Source organism: Hemitrygon akajei, chromosome 10 (assembly GCF_048418815.1).
Source record: "Hemitrygon akajei chromosome 10, sHemAka1.3, whole genome shotgun sequence".
Taxonomy (NCBI): Eukaryota; Metazoa; Chordata; class Chondrichthyes; order Myliobatiformes; family Dasyatidae; genus Hemitrygon; species Hemitrygon akajei.
Genome location: NC_133133.1, coordinates 17,783,614 through 17,810,970, shown reverse-complemented (window position 1 = coordinate 17,810,970; position 27,357 = coordinate 17,783,614). Strand labels below are relative to the sequence as shown.

The window sequence follows — 27,357 nt, the reverse complement described above, 5'->3', positions numbered from 1 at the left end:
CCTGTTATTCTTTCCCTAGATACTGCCTGATGAGCTGAACAGTTCCAGCACTTTTTGCTTTTGTATACATTTTGAGGATTATGTTTTATGGTGGTTAGGCAGCAATATTCTTCCACCCACTGTACTGAAGAAGGATCTCAACCCAAAATTTGGACTGTCCATGTAGATGCCTCCGGCTTGACTGAGTTCTTCTAGCTCCTTTGTGTGTTGCTGCTGGCAGTAACATTTGTTGACTTTGCCAATAGAATTACTGATGATGGCCCATGGATCACACTAACACTGGAATTTGAGAGCTCTCATCCAAATCTGGTTTTGCAGGGTTATTCGAATTCTGATTTCAAATGGTGCAAGTGGTTCCATATATTATCAGAGAATGTACACAGTATGCAACCTGAAGTACTTGTGTAACCCTCGGTTCGGCTAGCAGCTTAATCTAGAGGAAACTTAAGAAATCTCGTTTGTGTGGATGCTGTGCGATGTGTCCCCGTTGCAAATCAGTACCACGAAATAACAAACAGTACACAATATGCGATTAAATGATTGAGCTTTATAATTCTTAATTTGACTATATGGTTAGTAAAGAGACAAAAAAAGGAAAAGGGCCCATTCTCATGAAACAGTCTAATACACAAACGTTGGAGCTCACAGTGTCATCCATTTGTTCCCGTTGTCGTTGTCCTCCAAGCATAGCTGACCCTCAGACCCTCACTCCTCAGTCCATTCCGTCCAGTGGTCTGCCAAGTCTCTCCATTTGCGTTCTCTCTTTTCATCTCTCCCTGACAAAAGACCGCGAAATCCCTGCTCCCAGACATACAAGAAAGAATAACATCCTGTTCATTGGCTAACATACCCCGTTATCTTTAGTCATAACCCAAACATTGCTGCTACAGAGAAACCATTACCTTAGCCTTAGCAGTGAAACATTACATAGAGGCCATTACATAAGCAGTGAAACCTTACAGTGTGGTACACTTGCCTCCCCCACCAAATTTAGTCATGTCCTCATGACGTTGAGATAATTTGCCAACACAAAGATCAATCCAGGTGTACAAGGCAGTGACAAAGTTCTCTAAAGTGGTAGGGGTCACACTCTGTTCCCCTGGTGCTATGTAAGCCAGCCTATCTGGTGGTCTCCTAATTCTCTGAGACCTCTGCACCCCCTCATCTAACTCTTCAGGTTCAGACACTACTGGGGATACTTTGGTCTACCTGGCGAGGCCTCCCCCAACCTATCACTTGTGCCCACCTGTAACTCGGAGCCCTCTGTCCCGAGGCCAAGCCCCGCTTCCTCCCCTGCAGAGTCCTGCTTTAACCCAGGCTGCCCACAGATAACCCCCCCCCCCCCCCACTTTGCCGGAGTCTCTTCCTCAATCAATGGGGAATAGGTGAAAGGCAGCATATACCACACATCCAGGTCCTCATCTTGCGAATCAGAATCAGTATCCCTCTTGGGTGGGGGCTGGCCTAACCTCACCTGCTGCGGGCCCTGCAGTCGCCCCGCGTTTTGGCGTGTAGGTTCCAAGTCAGATTCTGGGTCTATCTGCACCTCTTGTTCCAGGATCAGCAGGTGGTTCTGATGGAGAATCTTGATAGGTCCATTCCCATTCTCTGGTTTCACCCGGAAAACTGGTAGGTTTGTTATCTGACTCTTCACCACATAGGGTGTAGCTGTCCAATGGTCAACCAACTTATGCTTTCCAGGCAGCCCCAAATTTCTTATGAGGACTCGGTCTCCTGGCAGGAGTTGGGAGAACCTCACCTTTTGATCATACCTCCTCTTATTTGCATGATTCTGCTTGGCCGCTGCAACCCCAGATAATTCATAAGCCCTTTTTAGTTCTCTTCTCATATCAGACACATACTTCAGTTAAGTCTTCATGGGTAAATTACTCTTGTCAGTCCCAAAACAAAGGTCAATGGGCAACCTTGCCTCGCACCCAAACATCAGATTATATGGTGAGTACCCAGTAGCTTCATTTCGTGTACAGTTGTAACTGTGAACCAGATGCCCAATATGTTGACTCCACCTGCTCTTCCAGCTGATCTCCAGAGTCCTGAGCTTGTCTAACAAGGTCCAATTAAACCTCCCTGTGGGTGATAGACGTGGTCCTCAATTTCTCGACTCCAAGCATGCCCAGTAAGTCATGCATGAGTCTGCTCTTGAAATCCCATCCCTGATCACTATGTATCTGGCCGGGAAGGCCATAATTGATGAAATACTTTTCCCATAACACTTTTGCCACTGTAGATGCCCTCTGGTCCTTGGTAGGAAAAGCCTGAGCATATCTGGTGTAGTGGTCCATGATGACTAAGACATTCGCCGTATTGCTGGCATCGGGTTCTATTGACAGGAAATCCATGCACACCTGGTCCCTGACCAGTCCCTCATGCATACGTCAGGACAAAGCATCAGCATCAATGTTCCTGCTTCCCGGTACTTCAGGCTGAAATCATAGGCAGACAACATCCCCAACCACTGATGGCCTGTGGCATCCAGTTTCGCCGAGGTCAGGATATAAGTTAGGGGGTTGTTGTCTGTCCTCACCTCAAACTTGGCCCCGTAGAGGTAGTCATTCAACTTATCCACCACTGCCCATTTCAATGCCAGAAGTTCCAACTTGTGCATGGGGTAGTTTTTCTCAGAGGGCAACAGACACCAGCTGTCAAACACAACGGGTCTCAACCTGGTGCCCTGATCCTGATGCCCCCTAAACTCTCTCAGCTGGCATCTGGGTGCAGTACATACGGCAGTCGGGGTCTGCAAAGGCCAGCCCTGACACCTGGGTCAGCAGCTACTTCAGCAACTGAAAGTGCCTTCTCACATTTTGCATCCCACCTCGGTCAAAAGGGCTCTGACTGGCTAAGATGCTCTCCATCCTGTCCTTTTTCTCCCCCTCCCTTTCTTCAGGGAGGGTAACCACACAGAAGCTGATTCAACGGGTGACTCACTTTTGCATAGCCTTTCACGAACCTCCTTGCTGTAGAGAAACCATTACCTTAGCCTTAGCAGTGAAACGTTACAGAGAGGCCATTACATTAGCAGTGAAATCTTACAGCATGTTACACTTGTATATACAGACATCCATGAAAAACAGTGGAACCCCAAAAGAATGAATGACAGAAAAACATTAGAACTACAAAGTCCCCTCCCGCACCCCCACACAAGCATCGACCTCGACCCTCACCCCCCCCGCTAGTTTCAACAAAAAAGTTTCAGTGCTCACCACTCACCCAGCAACACTCAGAGAGACCATGATTCTAAGAATAAGAATGTATTCACTTGCAGATTGTATTACTTTTAGCTAAGCTAGTAGGACCATTATACGCACAATCAAAGTCTCTTAATAGATTTATGTTGTTGATTTGAATCTTCTCTCATCCTACGATTACATGTTCATTATAATGGTTTGGCATTGACATTGTAATAATTGGCCTTTATTGAATATTTGAATATCATGTAATTTTTATCATGGTGTCGTTTATGTGTAGATCTCATTTTTATTTGGTAGTATAGCCAAGAATATCCCACAGAGATGACTTTAACTATTAGTCTTACTGTAATTCTGATGTCAAACCTGTGTACATAAACTCCACTTGTAGCCTTCACCCTAACCGATATCTTGCTGCTGTGGTGCGGTTTTTTTCTGCTTTAAAAAATGTCCTGCAGAGACAGTTTCTGGTACAGTACGGCATTCCATTCATCAATTTGACATTTGAACAATGTGTTATATTTTCTTGCAGCATTGCACTTCACAGTAGGCGTGTTGTTAATCTCTGAATACTGAAATTTAAGCTACTGTAAAGTGTAGGAAAGACTGTTTAAATCAGATTGTAGTAAAATGCCAGTATATTATTATTATTATTAAGCTCTTACCACTGCAGCTACTGATGCAGAAGTGAGTGCAGGGGAAAATTTTTTCAATTCAGGGACTGGCGATCAAAGTTAGAAGAGATTCGGGTATGATCTGTGGAAAGCCATCTCCAGGCTAAATAAAGGATGCTCAGCAGTGTGACAGGACTTGAATACTATCGTCTCTAAAGTGAAAAAGCACCATAAGTGACAACAGAGCTTCACTTCCAGATGAACTCAATGTCTTCTATACTCGCTTTGACTATCAAAACATGGGGGAACCATCTCGAATTCCCACAGCCCCCTGATGATCCTGTAATTTCAGTCTCTGAGGCTGATGTGTGATAAGACACAGGGAAAACATCCAGTGCAAGTGGGATGCCTGGCTGGAGTGTTCACTGAGATCTTTTAACTTCTCGCTTTGGCAGTTTGAGATACCACTTGCTTCAAGGAGGCTTCAATTATACCAGTGCCTAAGAAGGACACGTTAGACTGCCTCAATGACTATCATCCAGTAGCACTTAACATCCACAATGATGAAGTGTTTTGAGAGGTTGATGACGGAACATATCAACTCCTGCCTGAGAAGTGATTTGGATCTGCTCCAATTTGCCTATCGGCACAACTGGTTCACAGCAGATGCCATCTCATTGCTCTTCATTCAACCCTGCAACATCTGAACATCAAAAATGAATACATCAGGAATGAACAAGCTTCAAGACCCTGGTATCAGTACTTCTGTGTGCAGTTGGATCCTCATTTTCCTCACATTTCCTGTCAGTTCAGACTGGCAATAACATCTCCACAATCTCTGTCAGCACAGGTGTATCACAAGGCTGTGTGCTTGGCCTCCTGCCCTGCTCATTTTACACTTATGACTGTGTGGCTAAGCACAGCTCTAATGCCATATTTAATTTTGTTGATGACACTTTTGTTAGTTGATTTAAATGTGGTGATGAATCAGCATTATAGGAAGGAGATTGAAAAGCTGGCTGAGTGGTGCCACAACAGCCTCTCACTCAATGTCAGCAAGACGAAAGAGCTGATTATTTACTTCAGGAGGAGGAAACTAGAAGTCCTCATCAGGCAGTCAGAGGTAGAGCGAGTCAGCAACTTTAAATTCCTTGGTATTATCATTTCAAGAACCTCTCCTAGGCACAGCATGTAAATGCAATTACGAAGAAAGCATGGCAGCACCTCTACTTCCTTGGGAGTTTGTGAAGATTCTGCATGACATCTAAAACTTGACAAACTTCTATATCTACAGCACGCACCAAATGCTCGAGGAATTCCACAGGCCAGGCAGCATCAATGGAAAAGAGTACAGTCGACATTCCAGGCAAAGACCTTTCATCAGGACTCCAGGCCTGTCCTGGACTGGCCTGCTGAGTTCCTCCAGCATTTTGTGTGTGGTGCTTGGATTTCCAGCATCTGCAAAGTTTCTCTTGTTTGTGATTAAACTTCTTTCTACGGTGGAGAATATCTTGATTCTTTGCATCATGGCCTGGTACGAAAACAGTAATGCCCTTGATTGGAAAATCCTCCAAGAAGTAGTGGATATAACCCAATCCATCACGGGAAAAACCCTCCCCACAGTTGAGCACATCTACACAGGGATTTGCTGCAGGAGAGCAGCATCCATCATCAGGGACTCCAACACCCAGGAAATACTCACGCTGTTGCCATCAAGAAGGTAGTACAGGAGCTTCAAGACTGACATCACCAGTACAGGAACTGTTATTACCCCTCAACCATCAGGCTCTTGAAGCAGAGAGGATAACTTCGCTTGTCCCATCATTGAAATATTCTCACAGCTTATGGACTTGCTTTCAAGGACTCTTCATCTCATGTTCTTGATATTTATTGTTTATTTATTTTTGTATTTGCATAGTTTGTTGTACACCCAGTGGACTTCCATTGATTCTATTATGGTTATTGAATATGCCCACAAGTAAGCAAATCTTGGGTTGTATATAGTGACATACAGTGGCATGCATAAGTTTGGGTACCCCGGTCAAAATTTCTGTTACTGTGAATAGTTAAGTGAGTAGAAGATGAACTGATCTCCAAAAGTCATAAAGTTAAAGATGAAACATTCTTTTCAACATTTTAAGCAAGATTAGTGTATTATTTTTGTTTTGTACAATTTTAGAGTGATAACTTTTACCAAGGTCTCAGACCTTAATTGGTTTGTTAGGGCTATGGCTCGTTCACAATCATCATTAGGAAAGGCCAGGTGATGCAAATTTCAAAGCTTTATAAATACCCTGATTCCTCAAACCTTGTCCCAACAATCAGCAGCCATGGGCTCCTCTAAGCAGCTGCCTAGCACTCTGAAAATTAAAATAAATGATGCCCACAAAGCAGGAGAAGGCTAGAAGAAGATAGTAAAGTGTTTTCAGGTAGCCATTTCCTCAGTTCATAATGTAATTAAGAAATGGCAGTTAACAGGAACAGTGGAGGTCAAGTTGAGGTCTGAAAGACCAAGAAAACTTTCCAAGAGAGCTGCTCATAGAATTGCTAGAAAGGCAAATCAAAGCCCCCGTTTGACTGCAAAAGACATTCAGCAGACTGGAGTGGTGGTGCACTTTTCTACTGTGCAGTGACACTTGCACAAATATGACCTCCGTGGAAGAGTCATCAGAAGAAAACCTTTCCTGTATCCTCACCACAAAATTCAGCATCAGAAGTTTGCAGAGGAACTTTTAAACAAGCCTGATGCATTTTGGAAACAAGTACTGTGGACTGATGAAGTTAAAAAATAATTTTTTGGCTGCAATGAGCAAAGGTATATTTGGAGAAAAAAGAGTGCAGAATTTCATAAAAAAAAAACACCTCTGCAACTGTTAAGCACAGGGGTGGATCAATCATGCTTTGGGCTTGTGTTGCAGCCAGTGGCACGGGGAACATTTCACTGGCAGAGGGAAGAATGAATTCAATTAAATACTAGCAAATTCTGGAAGCAAACAACACAACGTCTGTAAAAAAAAAAGCTGAAGATGAAAAGAGGATCGCTTCTACAATAGGATAATGATCCTAAACACATCTCAAAATCCACAATGGACTACCTCAAGAGGTGCAAGCTGAAGGTTTTGCCATGGCCTTCACAGTCCCCTGACCGGAACATCATCGAAAATCTGTGGATAGACCTCCAAAGAGCAGTGCATGCAAGACGGGCCAAGAATCTCACAGAACTAGAAGCCTTTTGCAAGGAAGAATGGGCAAAAATCCCACAAACAAGAATTGAAAGACTCTTAGCTGGCTATAGAAAGCGTTTACAAGCTGTGATACTTGCCAAAGGCGGTGTTACTAAGTACTGATCATGCAGGGTGCACAAACTTTTGCTTCGGGCCCTTTTCCTTTGTTGTTATTTTGAAACTATAAAAGATGGAAATAAAAAAGTAATCTTGCTTAAGGTATTAAAGAAATGTGTCATCTTTGACTTCATGCCTTTTGGAAATCAGGTAATCTTTTACTTGCTTAGCTATTCACAGCAACAGAAATTTTGACCAGGGGTGCTCAAACTTTTGCATGCCACTGTATGTGTACTTTGATAATAATTTTCTTTGAACTTAGAAAAGGACCATCGAGGTTATTTTTCAGCAATTTTGTGGGTTCTTTAGAAACTGTATTTCATTCAGTAATATTAAACTAGTAAGTGATAATTGGGACTAAGGTCACTATGTCCAGAAATTGAAATGGTCTTAGTGAACCTGGGAAATATTCACCAATGGAAACCTTAGATTTGTTTAAGCTGTGTTGTGTGGCTGTTGTTGAAATGATACTATTTCATTTGCTGTAAAGCTGACTGAGTTTAATGTTGCAAGAGCTTAATGGTGTTTTAATTTATTCAGTTGTTACCATAAGTTGGAGAAAAATACTGTTTCATTCCTTGTGAGTTAATCCGGGTATTGAAAATTTCATAAATGACGTGCAGCTTTGAGATTTGGTCCTATTCTGGAATTTTTTTTGGTGTAATTGTGTATTTGAAAAACTTTTGTGTCGCATCTGGAGTATTACATACAGTTCTGATCACCCAATTATGGGAAGGATGTTGAGGCTTTGTAGAGGTGTAGAAGAGGTTACCAGGGATGCTGCCTGGATAAGACGGCAAAGGCTATAACAAGAGGTTGGAAAAATTTAGGTTGATTTCTCTGGAGTAGCGGAGGCTGAGGAGAGATATGATATAGGTTTATAAGATTTTGAGACGCATAGATAGAGGAGATAGACAGTATCTTTTTACCAGGATTGTAATGTCTAACACCAGAAGACATGCATTTAATGTGAGAGTGAGTAATTTCAAAGGAGATGAGGAATTAGTTGTTTACACAGAGTGATGGGTGCCTGGAATATATTGCCTGGGGTGGTGGTAGAGATATATTAAAGATTTAAAGTACATTTGTTATCAAAGTATGTATGCAGTATACAGCCCTGAAAATTGTCCTCCCACAGACAGCCACGCAACAAAAAAGAACCATGGAGCCACCCCATTCAAAGAAAAACATCAAATTTCAACCTCTCCCCCACCAAGTGCAAAAATAAACCCACTAACAGCAACACAGAATATAGTTCAGCTCAGTGTACATTGCCTGCAGGCTGTCCCCATTCAAAAATTGCCCAAAAGCAGTAAAAAGGAAGAGTGACCAGACTTAGAACTAGAAATTAGAACACATCAAAAACCTGAATTCGAGTCAAGTCACTTTTATTGTCATTTCGACCATAACTGCTGGTACAGTGCATAGTAAAAATGAGACAACGTTTTTCAGGACCATGGTGTTACATGACAGTACAAAAACTAGACTGAACTACGTAAAAAAAAACACAGAGAAAGCTACACTGGACTACAGACCTACACAGGACTGCATAAAGGGCACAAAAACAGTGCAGGCATTACAATAAATAATAAACAGGACAATAGGGCAAGGTGTCAGTCCAGGCTTCGGGTACTAAGGAGTCTGATAGCTTGGGGGAAGAAACTGTTACATAGTCTGGTCGTGAGAGCCCGAATGCTTCAGAGCCTTTTCCCAGATGGCAGGAGGGAGAAGAGATTGTATGAGGGGTGCGTGAGGAGCCCAAATCTCCAATCCATGTCAATTAAACCTTGTCCAACACCATCCATCGACTTTTAAGAAACCATAAAACAGGAGCAGAATTAGGCCATTTGGTTCATCGAGTCTACTCCACCATTCAATCATGGCTGATCCTTTTGTCCCTGGCCTCTCTGTAGCTTCTGATGCCTTGTCCAATCAAGAACCTATCAAGCTCTGCCTTAAATACCCCTAACAACCTGGTCTCCACAGCTGCCTGTGGTAACAAATTCACCACCCTTAGGCTAAAGAAATTTCTCTGTATCTCTGTGTTAAATGGACATTGCTCTGTCCTGAGGCTGTGCCCTCTTGTCCTAGACCCCCCCCACCATGGAAAACATTGTTTCCACATCTACTCTGTCTAAGCCTTTCAACACTTGAAAGGTTCAATGAGATCTCCCCCCACCCCCACCCCATCCTTCTAAATTCCAGTGATTACAGACCCAGAGCTATCAAACGTTCCTTTTATGATGACCCTTTCATTCCTGGAATCATCCTTGTGAAACGTTTAGTTAGGTATATGAATGTGAGGAAAATGGAAGGATATGGACATTGTGTAGGCAGAGGGGATTAGTTTAGTTGGCCATTTGATTACTAATTTAATTGGTTCAGCACAACATTGTGGATTGTAGGACATGTTCAGAATCAGAAATAGGTTTAATATCGCTGGCGTACAATATGTTGTGAAATTTGTTTTGTGGCAATAAAAAAAACTATAGATTACAATAAGTAGGTAAAATTAAATAAGTAATGTCCATTGTCTGTGCTAATTTTGTTTATATGCTGCATGAGTTACTCTGTCGATAACTATTATAAACTAATACATAACTTTATAGCACTATAGTGCTATTAGTAGTGTTCTAATTTGCTCCTTCATTTACATACATAATTTGTTACTTTGTCTTTTCAATACCTTTTAAATTATTTCCATGAAACTTTGGCTTATTGGGGAAGCTGCTTAATTGGGTTGAAATGTACTGATCCCAATGTGTCCCAGTTCACTGTATTTATAATTTATTGTATGCAAATACTATTGCTTAACCATATATTTCTTCAATTTCCCACTTCAGGGAATTTATTGTACCACAAATATTTCGAAGTTGGATTAAGGGATGATGCCTAATCTCAGATTTCTTAGATTTTGTAGGATCTACATATCAAAAGGATTTTATGTTCCTGAAAATTAACATCGTCTTTCCCATCCTCCCACCCTTTCAACCTTGGACTTCCATCCACTGTATCACTGTGTCTCTGCCCTTCCCATATCAGCCCTCATGCCTTGTATTTTCCTCCTATACAGTTTGCACTTCATTTCTCCCAGACAGTTTACAGGATATGATACCGGAATTTGCAGCAGAATTATTCCGAAGTGTTTAAGATAGAATGGTGCAATTCCAGCTGTTCTTCTTTTCCCTCATTCCTGTGACATCATTTTCCTTGGGCTCCCTGACTGCTGGAAAGTTTGAAATATTTTCAGTTTGCAGTAAAATAACCTACTCACAACTTCATTAAAGATAAATGTCTTATAAAGAATTGTATAAGTGTATAGATCATATTTCAGTTTGTACCAATGTTGAGCATTAATCGTTTATTCCAGTAGAAGCTGGTTTCCAGTCAGTTATTGGGTAATTGAATAAGGGACATGGTGAATTATGGAGTACTTAGTGGCTTATCAAGCTTCAACTTTTAAGTCATACATGCTTAGCTGTTTAATGACATTTTTGGAAAAAAGCCTTATTGTATTTAAATAAAATTAATTGTTAATTGCCACTGGATTGTGTGTAATCTTTGCTGCCGAGTGCTAAAGTTAAGCTGAGATATTACATACGGGCTTCCTCTGTAATGAACAGGTTCTGTTTTTTACAGATGTCCTTGTACATTTTCTGTACATTAGAAAATACACTAATATTATTTGATATGGCAATCATACCTCCACAGTAATGCAAAGAATGTCATTAAAATCATGCAAAACTGATAGGACAAAACAATTACTAAGTAAAGAAATGAGCATATGAATAAACATACACATTTCAAATTTTGTAATGTGGGACCTTGTTCATATGTAGGAGGAGTCCAAGAGTCAGGTGTTCATAACCTATACAGTACAATGTGTTCAAAACTGTGTAATTATACTTTCCAGGATCCCGTGATGACCCTTGATGTCCCACTTGGCGTGATCAGTCGAGTTGAAAAGATAGGCGGACAGTCAAGCAGAGGTGAAAATTCTTATGGATTGGAAATTACTTGCAAAGTAAGGCTTTTAAAATAAAATAAACAATTATGGACTGCAGTTTTGTCTTTATACACTGATGTTAAAAATAATTAAAGCACTAACCTCTGAGCATCATGTACTAGTGAATTCGCTCTGAAACAATCTTCTTTCCTTTTAAACACCACTATACTCCCATTACCAGTGCCATCTTGCTGATTAATAGGCTTTGCATGCACATTCAAATACAGCGTTGACTGGCATTTGACTAACTAGGATTCTTGGGATATTTAGAAGCCTTGAGGGAATAGTTCTGAATATATTTTTCCAAACTTGGCTGCTGGTTGCAACTGGAAGCTAGTGTGCTTGTTCATTTACTTCTAGCTGCACCATTTACCATTTAGAAATGTAGTGGGATGTTGGGGGGGGGGGGGGGTGGGGGGTTAGAATGATAAAACTCTGTAGGAAAGTTGAAGGAATATTGAATTGTGGAACACAAAACTTCAAGAAAAATTGAAGGAATTTAGATGACTTTATCTAATGCAATGTATGCTGAGCTCCCCCTGTTGCCCCAGTGCTTAAACACACTGGTCATCAGCTATAAATGTCAGGAATTTTGGAGGCCTTTGCAGGATTTTTTGGATATTTTGTGGTTTTGGTAACATTTTTGCATAATTCCTCAGTCTTAACTGTTGAGCCAGCCCAACCAATCTTGAGTGTGATGACAAGAATGTGCAATTTGGTTGAAGTATGTTTCATTTAACAAGGGAAAAAGTTTGCAGAGTTTGTGGAATTAGATGCTGTGAGTTTACCCTTAGAATAGCTGATTTGAGGTGAAATGTGCAGGGAAAATATGTATTAAAGTAGGGTAGTTTCTTGGGTAAGGTACAGAGTAGAAGTTTACCTGATCAGAAGTATTCCAAGTGTCTCTGAATTTACTTCACTTATAGTGGATATTTGGGAATTGGGATGCAAGAGGAGTGTTGAAAGGTTTTTGAGATGTGATGGAGAATTTCAAACAACTAATTCCAGTCATAATTTCAGTTCAAGTCATAGAACATATTAGCAGAAGTCACCACTCTGTTCCTCAAGTCTTTCTCATTTTCTGTGTTCATGTCTGATCTGCATCGGACCTCATCACTTCTGTTCCAATTCCTCATAGCCTGCAATTTTTAAAATCTCTTAAAGGCTTATCTACGTCATCTTTAAATGCATCCAATGATCTAGCCACCATGAACTTCTGGAGTGGTGGATTCCAAAGTTTGACCACACTTGAGAAATCTCTATGTATCTCGGTTTTACCTGATTGCCCTTATTTGATATTCTGTCACTGATGGAATCCCAACTCTGCCTACCTCCACCCTGTATTTCATGCTCCACTTACTTTCCTATCAGATTCCATCATTTTCGCCCCTTTGTTGTTTCCATCTATCTCTTCCCAGCTTCACAAGTTGCTTTCACTCTCCTTCCCTCGCTCATCTGTTTGTCATTTCCCACACCTGGATCCACCTATCATCTGCCAACTCTTAAAGATAAAGATGAAAGATTAGCTTTATTTGTTATGTGTACATCAAAATATATAGTGAAATTCATCATTTGCGTCAATGACCAACGCAGTCTGGGGGCAGACTTCAAATATCGCCGTTTCTGGCACCGACATAACATGCCCACAAATTACTAACCCTTACAAATCTGTGTGGACTGCAAACACAGATGCCTTGTGCAGGAAGGCACAGAGTCGACTGTACTTCCTTAGAAGGTTGGCGTCATTCAATGTCTGTAGTGAGATGCTGAAGATGTTCTATAGGTCAGATGTGGAGAGCGCCCTCTTCTTTGTAGTGGCGTGTTGGGGAGGAAGCATTAAGAAGAGGGACGCCTCACGTCTTAATAAGCTGGTAAGGAAGGCGGGCTCTGTCGTGGGCAAAGTACTGGAGAGTTTAACATCGGTAGCTGAGCGAAGGGCGCTGAGTAGGCTACGGTCAATTATGGAAAACTCTGAACATCCTCTACATAGCACCATCCAGAGACAGAGAAGCAGTTTCAGCGACAGGTTACTATCGATGCAATGCTCCTCAGACAGGATGAAGAGGTCAATACTCCCCAATGCCATTAGGCTTTACAATTCAACCGCCAGGACTTAAGAACTTTTTAAAAGCTATTATTAATGCTTTTTGAGATAGTGATTTAGATGCATATCATATTTTTTACTGAGTTAAGTATTGTATGTAATTAGTTTTGCTACAACAAGTGTATGGGACATTGGAAAAAAAGTTGAATTTCCCCATGGGGATGAATAAAGTATCTATCTATCTATCTATCTAAATCTGTACATGTCTGGAATGTGGTAAGAAACAGGAGTACCCAGAGGAAACCCATGCAGTCACAGGGAGAATGACCAAGTGGTGGGATTGAATCCAGATCACTGGCACTATAAAGCAGTATGCGAATTTGCTCCACACCATGCCTCCACCTTTTTATACTGCCTTCCTCTTGTCTATCTCTCAGTTCAGATGAAACCTGAAGCCTTAACTGTCCATTTCCCACTATAGAAGCTACGTGAACTGAGTTCCTCTAGTGTGTCCTCACATCTATCCTCATTCTGCACATGCTAGCTAACTTTTTGTAATTTGTGCACAGGAACATCTCAATTTTCTGTACTTGGCTCATTTGCAATCTCTCTTCATTTAGTTAAGATTCAGCCTTTTGATTCCTTTGATTGAAATGTAAAATCTTACACTTTTCAACTGTAAAGCCCATTTTGCATGTTTTTGCAAGCTCACTCAATCTAGATGCATTCTGTTATGGAGTCCAAATACCTTTTATTACAACATACCCTCCCACCAATTTTCATGTCAGCAGCAAAACTGGTTACCTTGCACTTCGGCCTTCTCCTTCAGGTCATTAATATAAATAGTAAATGGGGGCCAAGGGCTGATCCATTAGCTATATTCTTACAGCTTGAAAAAAGACCCATTTATTCCTTCTGTCTTCTATATTTCACTATATTTCAGCAGGGTGGCTTAAAGGCCAAGGGTCAGTTACTTAAAATGTGCGTATTGGTGGACATCAGATTTTAACAGTTGCTTGAATTTAACATCTGCTTGTCAAGGTTTGCTAGGGAGATTAGAAATGTACCTTTCCAGCAGCTCATCCACCTAGAGGAACAGAAGTATTTCTTATCTATTCCCAAAGCTAGCCTTTGTCACGGCATGACAACCTCAGCCACAGCCTTGGATCTCTTTACCCTCCTCTATGTCTTCATACTCAGACCTTTTAGACCATCTGCTTCCCCGCAAGTTTTGTTCTCTTATTCTATTTTTCCTTACAATTTTACTTGTGATTTTCCAGGGCCTTTCTGTCTAACCATCTGCAAAGGATAGAAGTCAACTACTGTGTAAGAGAATAAACATGGTTTTAGTTCAGCCAGTTTTGTGTCACCAAATATTTAATGTAAATTGAAGAGAGAAAGCACGCTTAACATTCCTTAAAGACCAAGTAGCAGAGTTTTGCCTCTTTAATAGTTCTGCTTATCATTGCACAACTTCGACTTCTCAAGATGGCTTCTTTTAATGTTGAAGCATTTCATTCTCGCTGCTTGTACTGCCCTGTCCAAGCAATCAGAAAATGAACGGCCTTAAAGGAAGAGTGTACCAGAGAGTCAGCTTACAAATGGTAAAATCGTTGATGTGACAATTTCAAATTAGACTCTGAAGAATAATGAGTAATGCCGAATGATTTTTTTTTTGCCATGTACAGCGTGCCTTTAAACTACTCAGATTACTGTACCACTACTGGAGAGACTGCCTTCTCTTCAGTTCAGCTGGAAGCAACATGTTCTTAATTGGATGCAGATGATTGTAAATAATTTCACCAGATTTTAGTGGTAGACCCTGGAGAGGGTGGCTCACCTCTTTTCAGGCTTTTTTTTCCAAGTAACAAATAAATACATCCTAAGAGTCAACTTAAAATTGAACAGAAAACAAGATATGAGAAAAATAGAGAAACATGCTGTTTTAGCGGTATGGCTTGTATCTCCTGGGGCTGTATTCATCCAACATCAATGTGCATGTAGTTGAAAATATATATTTTTTAAAAATACACTGTACTTTTTAATGTGCAACGTAACACATGGTAAGCTAAGGGACATGTCAATAAAGTCAGTGTTCTGGGAGATATCAGTTCCCAGCAAACTGAATCACATTTCGTATAGTCTTAATATGAAGCTCAGTGTAGTATTTATCTTAAAAAGACATTTGAAATTGTTGAGGTGACATTTGTTTTAAAGCAATGCTAGGAATTTGATTTAAATTAAGGAGACTGTCAACATTTGCTTGCTCTGTATCATCCGATTGAATAACGTCTTTGTGGTGCAGCTGTGTTTTTCAAGAAGACTTTTTTTTTTAAAAAGGCCACGATTGAAGAAATATTTCCAGCAAGGTCACCCATGGGCTATTTAACATCTTGCTGCATCTGTTGTAAGACAATGGTATGTTGGTGGAGTCTTCCCCCTGCATCATGAAATGCCTTAATTCCTCTTCTGAATAACTTGTAATGACAAGTCACAAGAATTAACTGTGACTTTGTGGTATAGATGCAAGTGATGTGAAATAAGTGAAAGTAAGTAACATGAAGCATTTTGTACAGGGTCAGATTCATCAATTGCTGGATTGTGATTTGAATGTAAATAAGCTTGAGACATTAAGTAAGTTAGCTGTACTTTGGAACCAACCGACCTTGTATTGATAAAACACTTTTTTTCACTGTTTCTATCAAATATCATGAGCAGCATCTCAGTCCAAAATGTCAATCATTCAGTTTCCTCTATAGATGCTGCCTGACCTGCTGAGTGCCTCCAACATTTTGTATGTTGCTTCAAATTTTCAGCATCTGCAGTGTCTTTTTTGTCAAATATCTTAGTTGTTTTCCTGTCCTAAAGGACTTGACTCTTAGAAGTACAAGTTACCTGGCAGCAGTTGCCCTCTATTTCCTTACTGTAATGGCCCATCTGTAATGTGTGAATCTTGACCAGATATTTAATTCATTATTCTATCCTCTGCACTCTATCCTATTGTCATTGGACATCCAGCAGAGACGCTATTTGGGATCAGGACCATAGTTGTAATTAACCATCCCTTACCTAACATAGACTACTGATCAAACTTTGGATTTTTCTCATTTGCACAGACTCAGCCAGATCTTAAAAACATGAAAATAAGGAGCATTGTATGAGTTCTTTAACCTTCTAAAGATTATGATTTTCACTCTTTTAAAACAAAAACACATTTGCAAGCATTGTCTGCTTATTTTGCCAATTTCACACTCTTAAGTTTCTTCCTTAATTTCTTTAGAGCAGAAAGTTATTTATTTGACCGAATTATCCAGTCCATTTGCAGTCCTTGTGGATGTTTGTACTGTTTCGTTAGTCAGCTGTTCAAAATATACAACACTCTCTGTAGACAAAAATTATTTAGAGATACAGTGCAAACAGGCCCTTCCGTCTCAACACCCAGCAACTCATCTATTCAACCCTAGCCTAATCACAGGGCAATTTATAATGACCAGTTAATCTGCTAACTTTGGACTGTGGGAGGAAACCAGAGCACCCAGAGGAAAACCATGCATATCATGGGGAGGACAGACAAACTCTTTACAGATAAAGCCGAAATTAAACACTCTCGCCCCAAGCCAAGGTAGCACTGCGCAAACCATCACACGGTCATGACAAATGACAAACTCCATTTCCTTGCAATTAATTTGATTGTTTTTCTTGACAGTTGTTTTCATCCTTGGTACGGTATTTCATCCCCATAAAAAGCATTTAACCACATCCATGCCATTATTAAAATCATCTGTTTCTGCCTCTGCAACATCTTTGTGCTCCACTCTATCTCAGTCTCACTGCTGTTTAAAATCCTATCTTTAGTATCTTTGATTTTAGTTGTTCTGCTGTTGGCAGCCATGCTTTCAGTTAAGGAAGCCCAAAACTCTTAACTTTTGAAAACTCTCAGTATCTTTCCACAACCAAGACATCCCTTAAGAATCACTGAAGTAACCTCTGATAATGTTTCTGTGCAGATTCTTGGTCCTTGTTATATGAAACTTGCAGCAGAGTAGATAAGCATAATGTTTATGATGAGTTTAGTCATTATCTCAAGGATAAACTCAGAAATTTGACCCATTAATTATATTTGAACACTGATTCAAGAAATCTTTGTAGTGCATTGTTTCTGAAGGAGTGTAGATGTGGGTTCAGTTGTTACATTTGAGAATTGTTTGGATAGATACATGGTTGAGAGTGGTATGGACAGCTGTGGTCTGGATGCAGGTAGATGAGATGAGGCAGAAGACCAGGTTGGCGTGGGCTAGGATTGATCAATGGACTTGTTTCTGTGCTGTAGTAATTTATGTACTTTATGACTCTATGACAGGGGTGTCAAACTCATTTTAGGTCACGGGCCGGATTGAGCAAAATGCAGCTTCATGCGGGCCGGATCAGTCGGATGCGTGCGAACACAGCTTTCGTTGCCTCCGTTTTTTCAGCCTGCTCTCATGTGTCTCAGTCTCTGCTATAACTACAAAGTGTTTCACTTTACAAATTCCGTTTCTTATGAAGAAGACTGCCGAGCAAGACTGCCAAATAAACACTAAAAACCCTGAAAACCTGGTACCTGAATAAACTCAGCATTAGCCATATCATACGCCATAGGCGCTTCGATTACTGGGGCCAGCTTTAATAGTAATTAGATATTATCTCGCGGGCCAGAGATAATTCCACCGCGGGCCGGATTTGGCCCGCGGGCCTTGAGTTTGACATATATGCTCTATGACATCTTAAATTGAGGTAAAGGAGCCATTAGGAGGTAGTGACCATAATATGATGTTTTAATCTACAAATTGAGAGGGAGAAGGGAAAATCAGAAGTGTCAGTATTACAGTTGAACAAAGGGGACGTGAAGCCAAGAGGGAGGAACTGGCCAGATTTGACTGGAAGGATACCCTAGCACGGATGACAGTGCAACAGCAATGGCAGGTATTTCTGGGAATAATACAGAAGGTGCAGGATCAGTTCATTCCAAAGAGGAAGAAAGATTCTAAGGGGAGTAGGGGGCGACCGTGGCTGACAAGGGAAGTCAAGGACAGTATAAAAATAAAAGAGAAGAAATATAGCATAGCAAAGGTGAGCGAGAAGCCAGAGGATTGGGAAACTTTTGAAGAGCAACAGAAGGTAACTAAAAAGGCAATACAGGGAGAAAAGATGAGGTACGAGGGTAAGCTAACCAAGAATATAAAGGAGGATAGTAAAAGCTTCTTTAGGTATGTGAAGAGGAAAAAAGTAGTTAAGACCAAAGTTGGATCCTTGAAGACAGAAAGGGGTAAATTTATTATGGGGAACAAGGAAATGGCAGGCGAGTTGAACAGGTACTTTGGATACGTCTTCACTAGGGAAGACACAGACAGTCTCCCAGATGTAATAGTGGCCAGAGGACCTAGGGTAATGGAGGAACTGAAGAAAATTCACATTAGGTAGAAAATAATGTTGGGTAGACTGATGGAACTGAAGGCTGATAAATCCTCAGGGCCTGCTGGTCTGCATCCCAGGGTACTTAAGGAGGTAGTTCTAGAAATCGTGGGCGCATTGGTAATCATTTTCCAATGTTCTATAGATTCAGGATCAGTTCCTGAGGGTTGGAGGGTAACTAATGTTATCCCACTTTTTCAGAAAGGAGGGAGAGAGAAAACAGGGAATTATAGACCAGTTAGCCTGACATCAGTGGTGGGGAAGATGCTGGAGTCAATTATAAAAGATGAAATAGCGGCACATTTGGATAGCAGTAACAGGATCGGTCTGAGTCAGCATGGATTTATGAAGGGGAAATCATGCTTGACTAATTTTCTGGAATTTTTTGAGGATTTATGAAGGGGAAATCATGCTTGACTAATTTTCTGGAATTTTTTGAGGATATAACTATGAAAATGGACAAGGGAGAGCCAGTGGATACAGTGTACCTGGACTTTTAGAAAGCCTTTGATAAGGTTCCACATAGGAGATTAGTGGGCAAAATTAGAGCACATGGTATTGGGAGTAGAGTTCTGACATGGATAGAAAATTGGTCAGCAGACAGGAAACAGAGTAGGGATTAACGGGTCCTTTTCAGAATGGCAGGCAGTGACTAGTGGGGTACCACAAGGCTCGGTGCTGGGACCTCAGCTATTTACAATATACATTAATGATTTAGATGAAGGGATTAAAAGTAACATTAGCAATTTTGCAGATGACACAAAGCTGGGTAGTAGTGTGAAATATGAGGAGGATGTTAGGAGAATGCAGGGTGACTTGGACAGGTTGGGTGAGTGCAGATGCAGTTTAATGTGGATAAATGTGAGGAAGGCAGATTACTATCTGAATAGTGTCAAGTTAGGAAAAGGGGATGTACAACGAGATCTAGGTGTCCTTGTTCATCAGTCACTGAAAGTAAGCATGCAGGTACAGCAGGCAATGAAGAAAGCTAATAGCATGTTGACCTTCATAACAAGAGGAGTTGAGTATAGGAGCAAAGAGGTCCTTCTGCAGTTGTACAGGGCCCTGGTGAGACCACACCTGGAGTATTGTGTTCAGTTTTCGTCTCCAAATTTGAGGAAGGACATTCTTGCTATTGAGGGAGTGCAGTGTAGGTTATGAGGTTAATTCCCAGGATGGCGGGACTGTCATATGTTGAAAGATTGGAGTGACTGGGCTTGTATACACTGGAATTTAAAAGGATGAGGGGGATCTGGTTGAAACATATAAGATTTATTTCCAGCATCTGCAGATTCACTCGTGTTGCCTTAAGATTATTAAGGGATTGGACATGCTAGAGGCAGGAAACATGTTCCTGATATTGGGGGAGTCTAGAACCAGAGGCTAGAGTTTAAGAATAAGGGGTAGGCCATTTAGAACGGAGTTGAGGAAAAACTCTTTCACCCAGAGAGTTGTGGCTCTGCCTCAGAAGGCAGTGGAGGCCAATTCTCTGGATGCTTTCACAAAAGAGTTAGATAGAGCTCTTAAAGATAGCAGAGTCAAGGGATATGGGGAGAAGGCAGGAACGGGGCACTGATTGTGGATGATCATCCATGATCACAGTGAATGGAGGTGCTGGCTCGAAGGGCCAAATGGCCTACTCCTGCACCTATCGTCTTATTATCTCAGACAACACCTGATGGATTTCTGTCTCGTAACAGTATGTGCCAATAGCAGTTGTTATCTATACAAATTAGCTTTCCAGTATTTGTATTTCAAAATCTAGTCCATTTTCTTCCAATTTTGGATGCAATTCTTTCCAACATAACATTGAAGTCTCTGAATACAGTGAACAATTCTGTGTGAATTAGTGGTGTGTAATTTTTTTAAAATTAAATGCAATCGTGAACAATGGCCAGATCAGAAATGCTGATCAAGTCATGAACCAGAATTGATAAGGGAGCTTAAGATAAAAGAACTCTTAGGAGACAGTGGTCATAATATGAAATTCACCCTGCAGTTTGAGAGAGAGAAGCTCAGATCAAGTATATCAGTATTACAGTTGAGGAAAGGTAAAGGTAACTACATAGGCATGAAAGAGAAGCTGACCAAAGTTGATGGGAAGGGGTCACTGACAGGAATGATATTAGAATAGGAGAGGTTTTAGTTTCTAGGAGTAATTCTGAAGATGCAGAACAGTTCATCCCAAAGTAGAAGCAGCATTCTAAAGAGTGGATGAGGCAACCGTTGCTGACAAAAGAAGTCAAAGGCAGCATAAAAGCAAAAGATGACATACAATAGACCACCTCCCCCCCCCCAGTCTAGGGAAACATTTTTACAGCTTCCATCTGGCAGCTCCTCCAGGGATCTTGCATGTTTAATTGAAATCACTTCTGATTGGAAAGAACATATTTTTCCTTTGAATATTGCCATGGAGAGATTAATGTCCACCTGAGGAGAGGATAAACTTAATTGAATGTCTTGAACAGAAGAGTACTCCTTCAGTACTGCATGTGCTATAGTGGAACACATGCTTAGGTTTCAGGAGTACAATTTAAACCCCCATATGCCCAATAATTAAGCAAATTGAAGTTCAAATTTTTTTCCTATATTTAATACCTGCCCCTTCCAAATGGTAATTAAAATAAATTTGAATGTTAATTTTGGATCCGCTATTCAATTCCTTAATCTATTTACAGATTTTATTTTCTAATTCTTTCCAAGAATTAGGAATTCTGTAATCTAATCCCTAAGTTTATGACTTGATCTCTAACATAATACAGTTGCTGTAATATTCTGTATTTTTCTAATTATCTTACAAAGCCTCAATTCCAAGCTTCAAGGTTAAAATGTCTGCATCATCGTAGCTTTGAAAAGCCGTTACAATGTTCTATCTTTTATATCTAGACTGCCCTGTATCTTGCACACTGTGATATAGCTGCTTTTCACCTTTCACAGGATATGCGAAACCTGAGGTTTGCTCTCAAACAGGAAGGTCGCAGCAGAAAATCCATGTTTGAGAATCTTACAAAGCATGCATTTCCTATGTCAAGTGGCTTGGTAAGGAATTCTATTGTTAATATACTCTGCCAATAAATAAATTGTAAGATTAATCCAGATTGAATGTAGTGACTGTATGATCCATTTAGATTGCTTGAGCAAAAGCTTAAATTGTGAAATGGAAGCCTTTTATCGAAAGGTTTGCCACAGAAATGTTGATGAGTAGTTTCCATTTGGCTGCTATAGATTTGAAATGTCAAAACTACTCATTTAATGTATTTGTATTTTCTAAATTCAAAGCTTTTTTTCTTGTGCGTTGGCCTTATCTTTCGGAAAAGTTACATTGCCTTTGAGGTCACTGCCTTATCATAACAATGTTCTTTGAGGAGATTAACAAAAGATATATAAATAATATAAATATGTTGTTGCAATATCTGCTTACCATTTTGGCATTTTTATTGAAAATGAATTTGTACATCTGTTTGATACTTTGATTGTTCTAATTAAAATGAAATGCTTGGTATTTAAATTGATAATTTTTGAATGTCTCCTGGATTAGGAGGAGGGGAGGATTCATTTTGCAAATGCACGACATCTTTGATAAATTAATTCTGAACGCAACAAAGACATTTGCTTAAAGGTGGTCCTGCTATTTGCTAAGATTTGGTTTCCTAAGCAATTGGCTCTGTTATCAGGCGATTTGCCGTTATATGAATAATTTATTTTGTTTATTATTTCCTAAGAAAAGCTTAATTGTCTTCATATTACATAACCATGCTTTATTAAAGGTAATGTCTCCCTTAAATTTTCTAATCATGTATGCACAATGTTAAACATTTAAGGAGAAGGGCACATCAGATTTTGGCTATCTTCAAAAAAATCTGCAAAGAGGAAATGGCAGGAGCATGTATTGTAAAACCACTTTTAAAGAAAACGCATTAGGCTCACGGGTACTGTGCTGGGAAATGGGAACTTGTAATAATGAAATCTCAAGAGGAATCTAAATTAAACATGGGTAAGAATGATTAAGTGTCCCTCTCCTCTGTGAAAATATTTCCAGTGTCTTTTGGATAGCTGCTTTGAAAGCATTGTTCTGATACTTCTATGACTTGTGTCTTAGAATACTGATTTGCATATCCTAGCTTGCTGCAATATTTTGCCTTGCTGCTCAAGATGTACAAACGAGAAAATCTGCAGATGCTTGAAATCCAAGCAATGCATGCAAAATGCTGGAGGAACTCAGCAAGCCAGGCAGCATCTATGGAAAAGATTAGTTAATGTTTTGGGCCGAGACCCTTCATCAGGACACTGTACTCTTTTCCATAGATGCTGCCTGGCCTGCTGAGTTCTTCCAGCATTTTGTGTCTGTTGCTCAAGATGCAAAGTATGTTGTACAGGTGCTCCTCAGTCATTAAATGCATAAATAGGGTAGTTTATCCATTTTTTTCCTATTAATCAATGGAGGGTTGGAAATGATAGACTTAATCCAACTGTGTTAAGCTTATGAACAAAACATTTGGCGAAAAAAAATGTCATTGACTGGTGATGTGTGTTATAGCTATTTCAGTGACCTGTCACCATTTGGACTTGCAATTAAATACAATTTACCATTGTGGAGCATGAATTTGGTATAAGTTGGCATCTTGCATAGTAGGGCATTAAAGATAGCTGGTGTATTAATACACCAGAGCATTAGATAAATTATTCTGAGATACAAGTTCAATCATAATATTTAGTGGTGCCAGTTCTCTCATAGTACTGCTTGGTGCTGATCTTATTCAGAGATACAGCACAGTAACAGGCTCTTCTGGCCCACACCACCCATTGGTAAGCTTCATGTTGCTCACAATGGCACAAATTAGCCATAGGTATATTTAAATTCAGACCATTTTCCATTGTGTATTTAATATGGGGAAATACTGAAAAATTGTATATCAATGAAATCAATTAACTTTTTCCTAGTTTGCCATTGATTTTTATGGTCTTCCCCTGTATTCTGATCTGAATTTCTTTTCCACAACAGTCCATATTAGTGTCATTTCCTTCTTTACAATACCCCCAGTTTATGTCCCAGTGGCAAGATGCTCAATTCTAATAGTGACCCATCTGTAGTAATAACTTTAAGTTGATTACTTGTCACCTCCAGACAGTTTTGAAAGTCAAGCAAGTAGAACAAGGTTGGGCTGGTTTGACCAAAGTTTGCTTGGCTATGTCACCTGATAGATCATATTGAGCCAATTTGACAATCTGCAATAACTGGGTGGGCTGCACCACTGATGTTTTCTTGCACAAGCATCCTGCAAATGCTGAACTTCACATTTGTATGGATTAAATTCCAACTGGCATTTCTCTGCTGAAATTTCCAACTGATCTATATCCTTTGACAGCCTTTATCTTCACAGCTCCTCCAATTATCATCGAACGGGTACCTGGGAGGATAGGTATGTCATTTGAAAGATGGCATTCCAACTTCTGTGCTCCCTCTATGGCATAGAAACAGGCCATTCGGCCCATCAAGTTTGTGCCAAACTATTGCTCTGCTTTGTCCCATCGACCTGCACCCGGACCATATCCCTTCTTACTCTCCCACCCATGTACTTATTCAAATCTCTTTTAAATGCTGAAATCAAACTCTTGTCTTGGTCCACGCTCTCACCACCTTTTCAGTGAAGAAGTTCCCCTTCATGTTTCTCTTTAGGAGCAATGTATTCTTGTACATTTTCCTTAATGTGTTTAAAATATTGCCATATGCTTTGAATAAACAGTAAATCATTTTACAGTGAGTGACAAGCAAGTTAAATTCTCTGTCCAAAAACGTTTGCTTTGAAGGACAAACATCTGTCTAGTTCCAATGTCTTCGAAGAATTGGGGAAAACAATTTCATTGACCTCATGAGGGATGGGATCTGTTTCTATCTTGAACTATTATGTGATTTTATAATTATTTCTTTAAAATTAAAGTTACCCAAAGTTCCAGTTTTATGGCTGTTTTGCTCTCCAGTGACCTCTGCTGGACATGAATGTGAATATGAAGTGTCCTGTCACTGATGTGAAAAAAGACAGGATCACTGAATGAAGGCTGGACTGCCATTAATTGATTTTACAGTACTGTGCAAGTCTTAGGCACACGTATATTGCTAGGGTATATAAGTACTGTATTTGTCAACCATGGAGCAGAGAGTGAGTTTGTAACAAACAAGAGAAAATTTGCAGATGCTGGAAATCCAACCAACACAAACGAAATGCTGGAGGAACTCAACAGGCCAGGCAGAATCTATGGAAAAGAGTATAGTCGACATTTGAGGCCGAGACCCTTCAGCAGAACTGGAGAAAAAAAGATGAGTAGAGTTAAAAGATGGGGGGAGGGGACAGAGAAACACAAGGTGAAACTGGGAAGGGAAGGAGTGAAGTAAGGAGCTGGGACGTTGATTGGTGAAGGAGATACAGGCTCTGGTAAGAGTGGAGTGCCGGGAGGAGTGTGGGTCAGGTGGCAGAGACGGTGTGCCAGGATTGAGGGGTGGCGCAGGTACAGACATACTCAGCTCTGAGACACTAGACAAGGTCATTTGATTCCAAACAATTGATTTATTTGTCATTACAGAATTCTCTCTGGTACTTCCATCCCCTTTTCCCAATCATGATTCCACTCTCCCTTTCCCCTTCCCACTCTCAGTCCACAATAGAGACCCATATCAGAATCAGGTTTAATATCACTCACATATGTCATGAATTTTTTTTTCTTTTTGCATCACCAGTACAGTGCAATACATAAAATTACTACAGTACTGTGCAAAAAGTCTCAGGCATCCTACCTATATATGTGATAAGACATGAACAGTACTGTATATGACGTGAGGAATTTAACTAAAATGCCTCATCTCAACAAATAAAAGTGCTAAAATATTGCAGACACTTTTTGGGAAAGGCATCATCAATGAAGTGAAACAGTTAAGTGTTTCAGACTTTGTAGTGAAAGGAATTCTCTGGAAAGCTAACAAGTTTGAGAATATGGGGGAGGGGTCACAGGTTGAGGGGTGATTTGTCTTTTTAATAAAATTGCCAACTCATTGTGAGGCAGTGATTTGAGTCAAAAACTAATTACATTTAAACCTTTGGCAAGCCCAGAGCAACACAAGGTATATGTGTAGTTGTCTGTAAAGCAAAGTGGGTTCAGGTTGTACAGCTCTTGCTGCAACATGGTGTGGTGCAGACATGTAGTTGTCAGTACAGTGCTTCACATATTCATTGAAAGGTGTAGAGTGTAGAGAGGCATCCATGAATCTTTGCTAAGCTATCTTTTGTGTTATACTTCATGTTTTAGACATCCTGTCAGATCTGGTTCATCAGAGTGGGGGTGGAGTAAGTTTACTAGAAAGCTCTATGTGTGAATAAATGATATGCAAACCAGGGGGGGATTTTCATTGCGGCACAGTGTATTTTAATGGAAATGAAAATAAAAATTGTAGAAGTTAGAAATATGAAACAAAGCTACAAAATGCTGGAAATACTCAGCAGGTTATCAGGATCAAAACAGACTGCAGAAGGTTGTAGACTCAGTGAGCTCCGTCGCGGGCACAAACTTCAACACTATTGAGGTCATCTTCAAAAGGCAATAAAGAGACGGCACCTCAAAAAAAGTGGCATTCATCATTGGGGACCCTTGCCTTCTGGGACATGCCCTCTTCTCATTACTACCACTTGGGAGGAGGTACTGGACCCCCAAGACCCACACTCAATATTTTAAGGACATCCACCACCATCAGATTTCTGAATGATCCATGAACACCACTTTCCAACATCACTATTCCACTTTCATACTATTTATTTTTATACCATAAAAATTTTGTCTTGCATTGTATTGCTGTCATAAAACAACAAATTTCATGCCGTATGTCGGTGATGATAAAGCCAATCCTGATGCTGCTATGAGAAAGGACGGCCGTACAGTGGCATAGCAGTTTGTTGCTGTCTTGCTGCTTCTTTCAATCCTGACCTTCGGTGATATGTGTGGAGTTTGCGTGGTCTCCCAAGCGTTCCAGTTTGCAGTGCAGGTTGATAGGTTAATTGGCTACCGTAAATTATCCTTGGTGTAAGTGATAGGAAATCAGAAAAAAACTACTGCATATTTAAGAGAGCAGGTGAAAAAAGCTAGCTTTGCTCTGAGGATGAGCTTTTGGTGACTGAATAGTTGCATCCACTCTGTCTCTGCCTTTCAATATTCGATAGGTTTCAATGAGATAACCCACTCATTCTTTTAATCTCCAGCAACTACAGGCACAGAGCCATCAAACGCTGCTCATATATTAACCTTTTCATTCCCAGGATCATTCTTGTGAACTTCCTCTGGACCCTTTCCAATGCAGGCACATTGTTTATTAGATAAGGGTCCCACTGATGTAGGACCTATCTACCTCTTAAGAAAAATATTAATTGGCTTCAACTTCAAATGTTGATTCTGTTTCTTTCTTCATGATATTGCCTAACTTGCCAAGTGTTTCTAACATTTTATACTGCATCTCAATGGATTTTTAAAAAAAAAAATCCACTACGTCAACTCATGCCTAGGGGGCCAGCGTCGGGCATGATGCCAGATACTCCACTCCTCCCTGTCCCTCATCAGTGTGTTCAGTTCATCTACATTAGCCGCACCGCTATCTTCTAGGAGCATGTTGATCATAGTCTTGGGTTCATAGTCCAAGGTTCATCCTCCCATG

At 40.3% G+C, this 27,357-nt stretch overlaps 1 protein-coding gene across 2 annotated transcripts in view; it reads left to right on the top strand.

Annotated features, from left to right (window-relative positions):
* The window catches only part of LOC140734181 (myotubularin-like), a 134,871-nt gene that overhangs the window by 43,803 nt on the left and 63,711 nt on the right, over nucleotides 1–27,357 (top strand). For both annotated transcript variants that reach the window (XM_073057827.1, XM_073057828.1), the window contains exons 5-6: nucleotides 11,078–11,188; nucleotides 21,603–21,704. In XM_073057827.1, coding sequence (XP_072913928.1) covers nucleotides 11,078–11,188; nucleotides 21,603–21,704 — 213 coding nt within the window. The remainder of the gene's footprint in view (nucleotides 1–11,077; nucleotides 11,189–21,602; nucleotides 21,705–27,357) is intronic.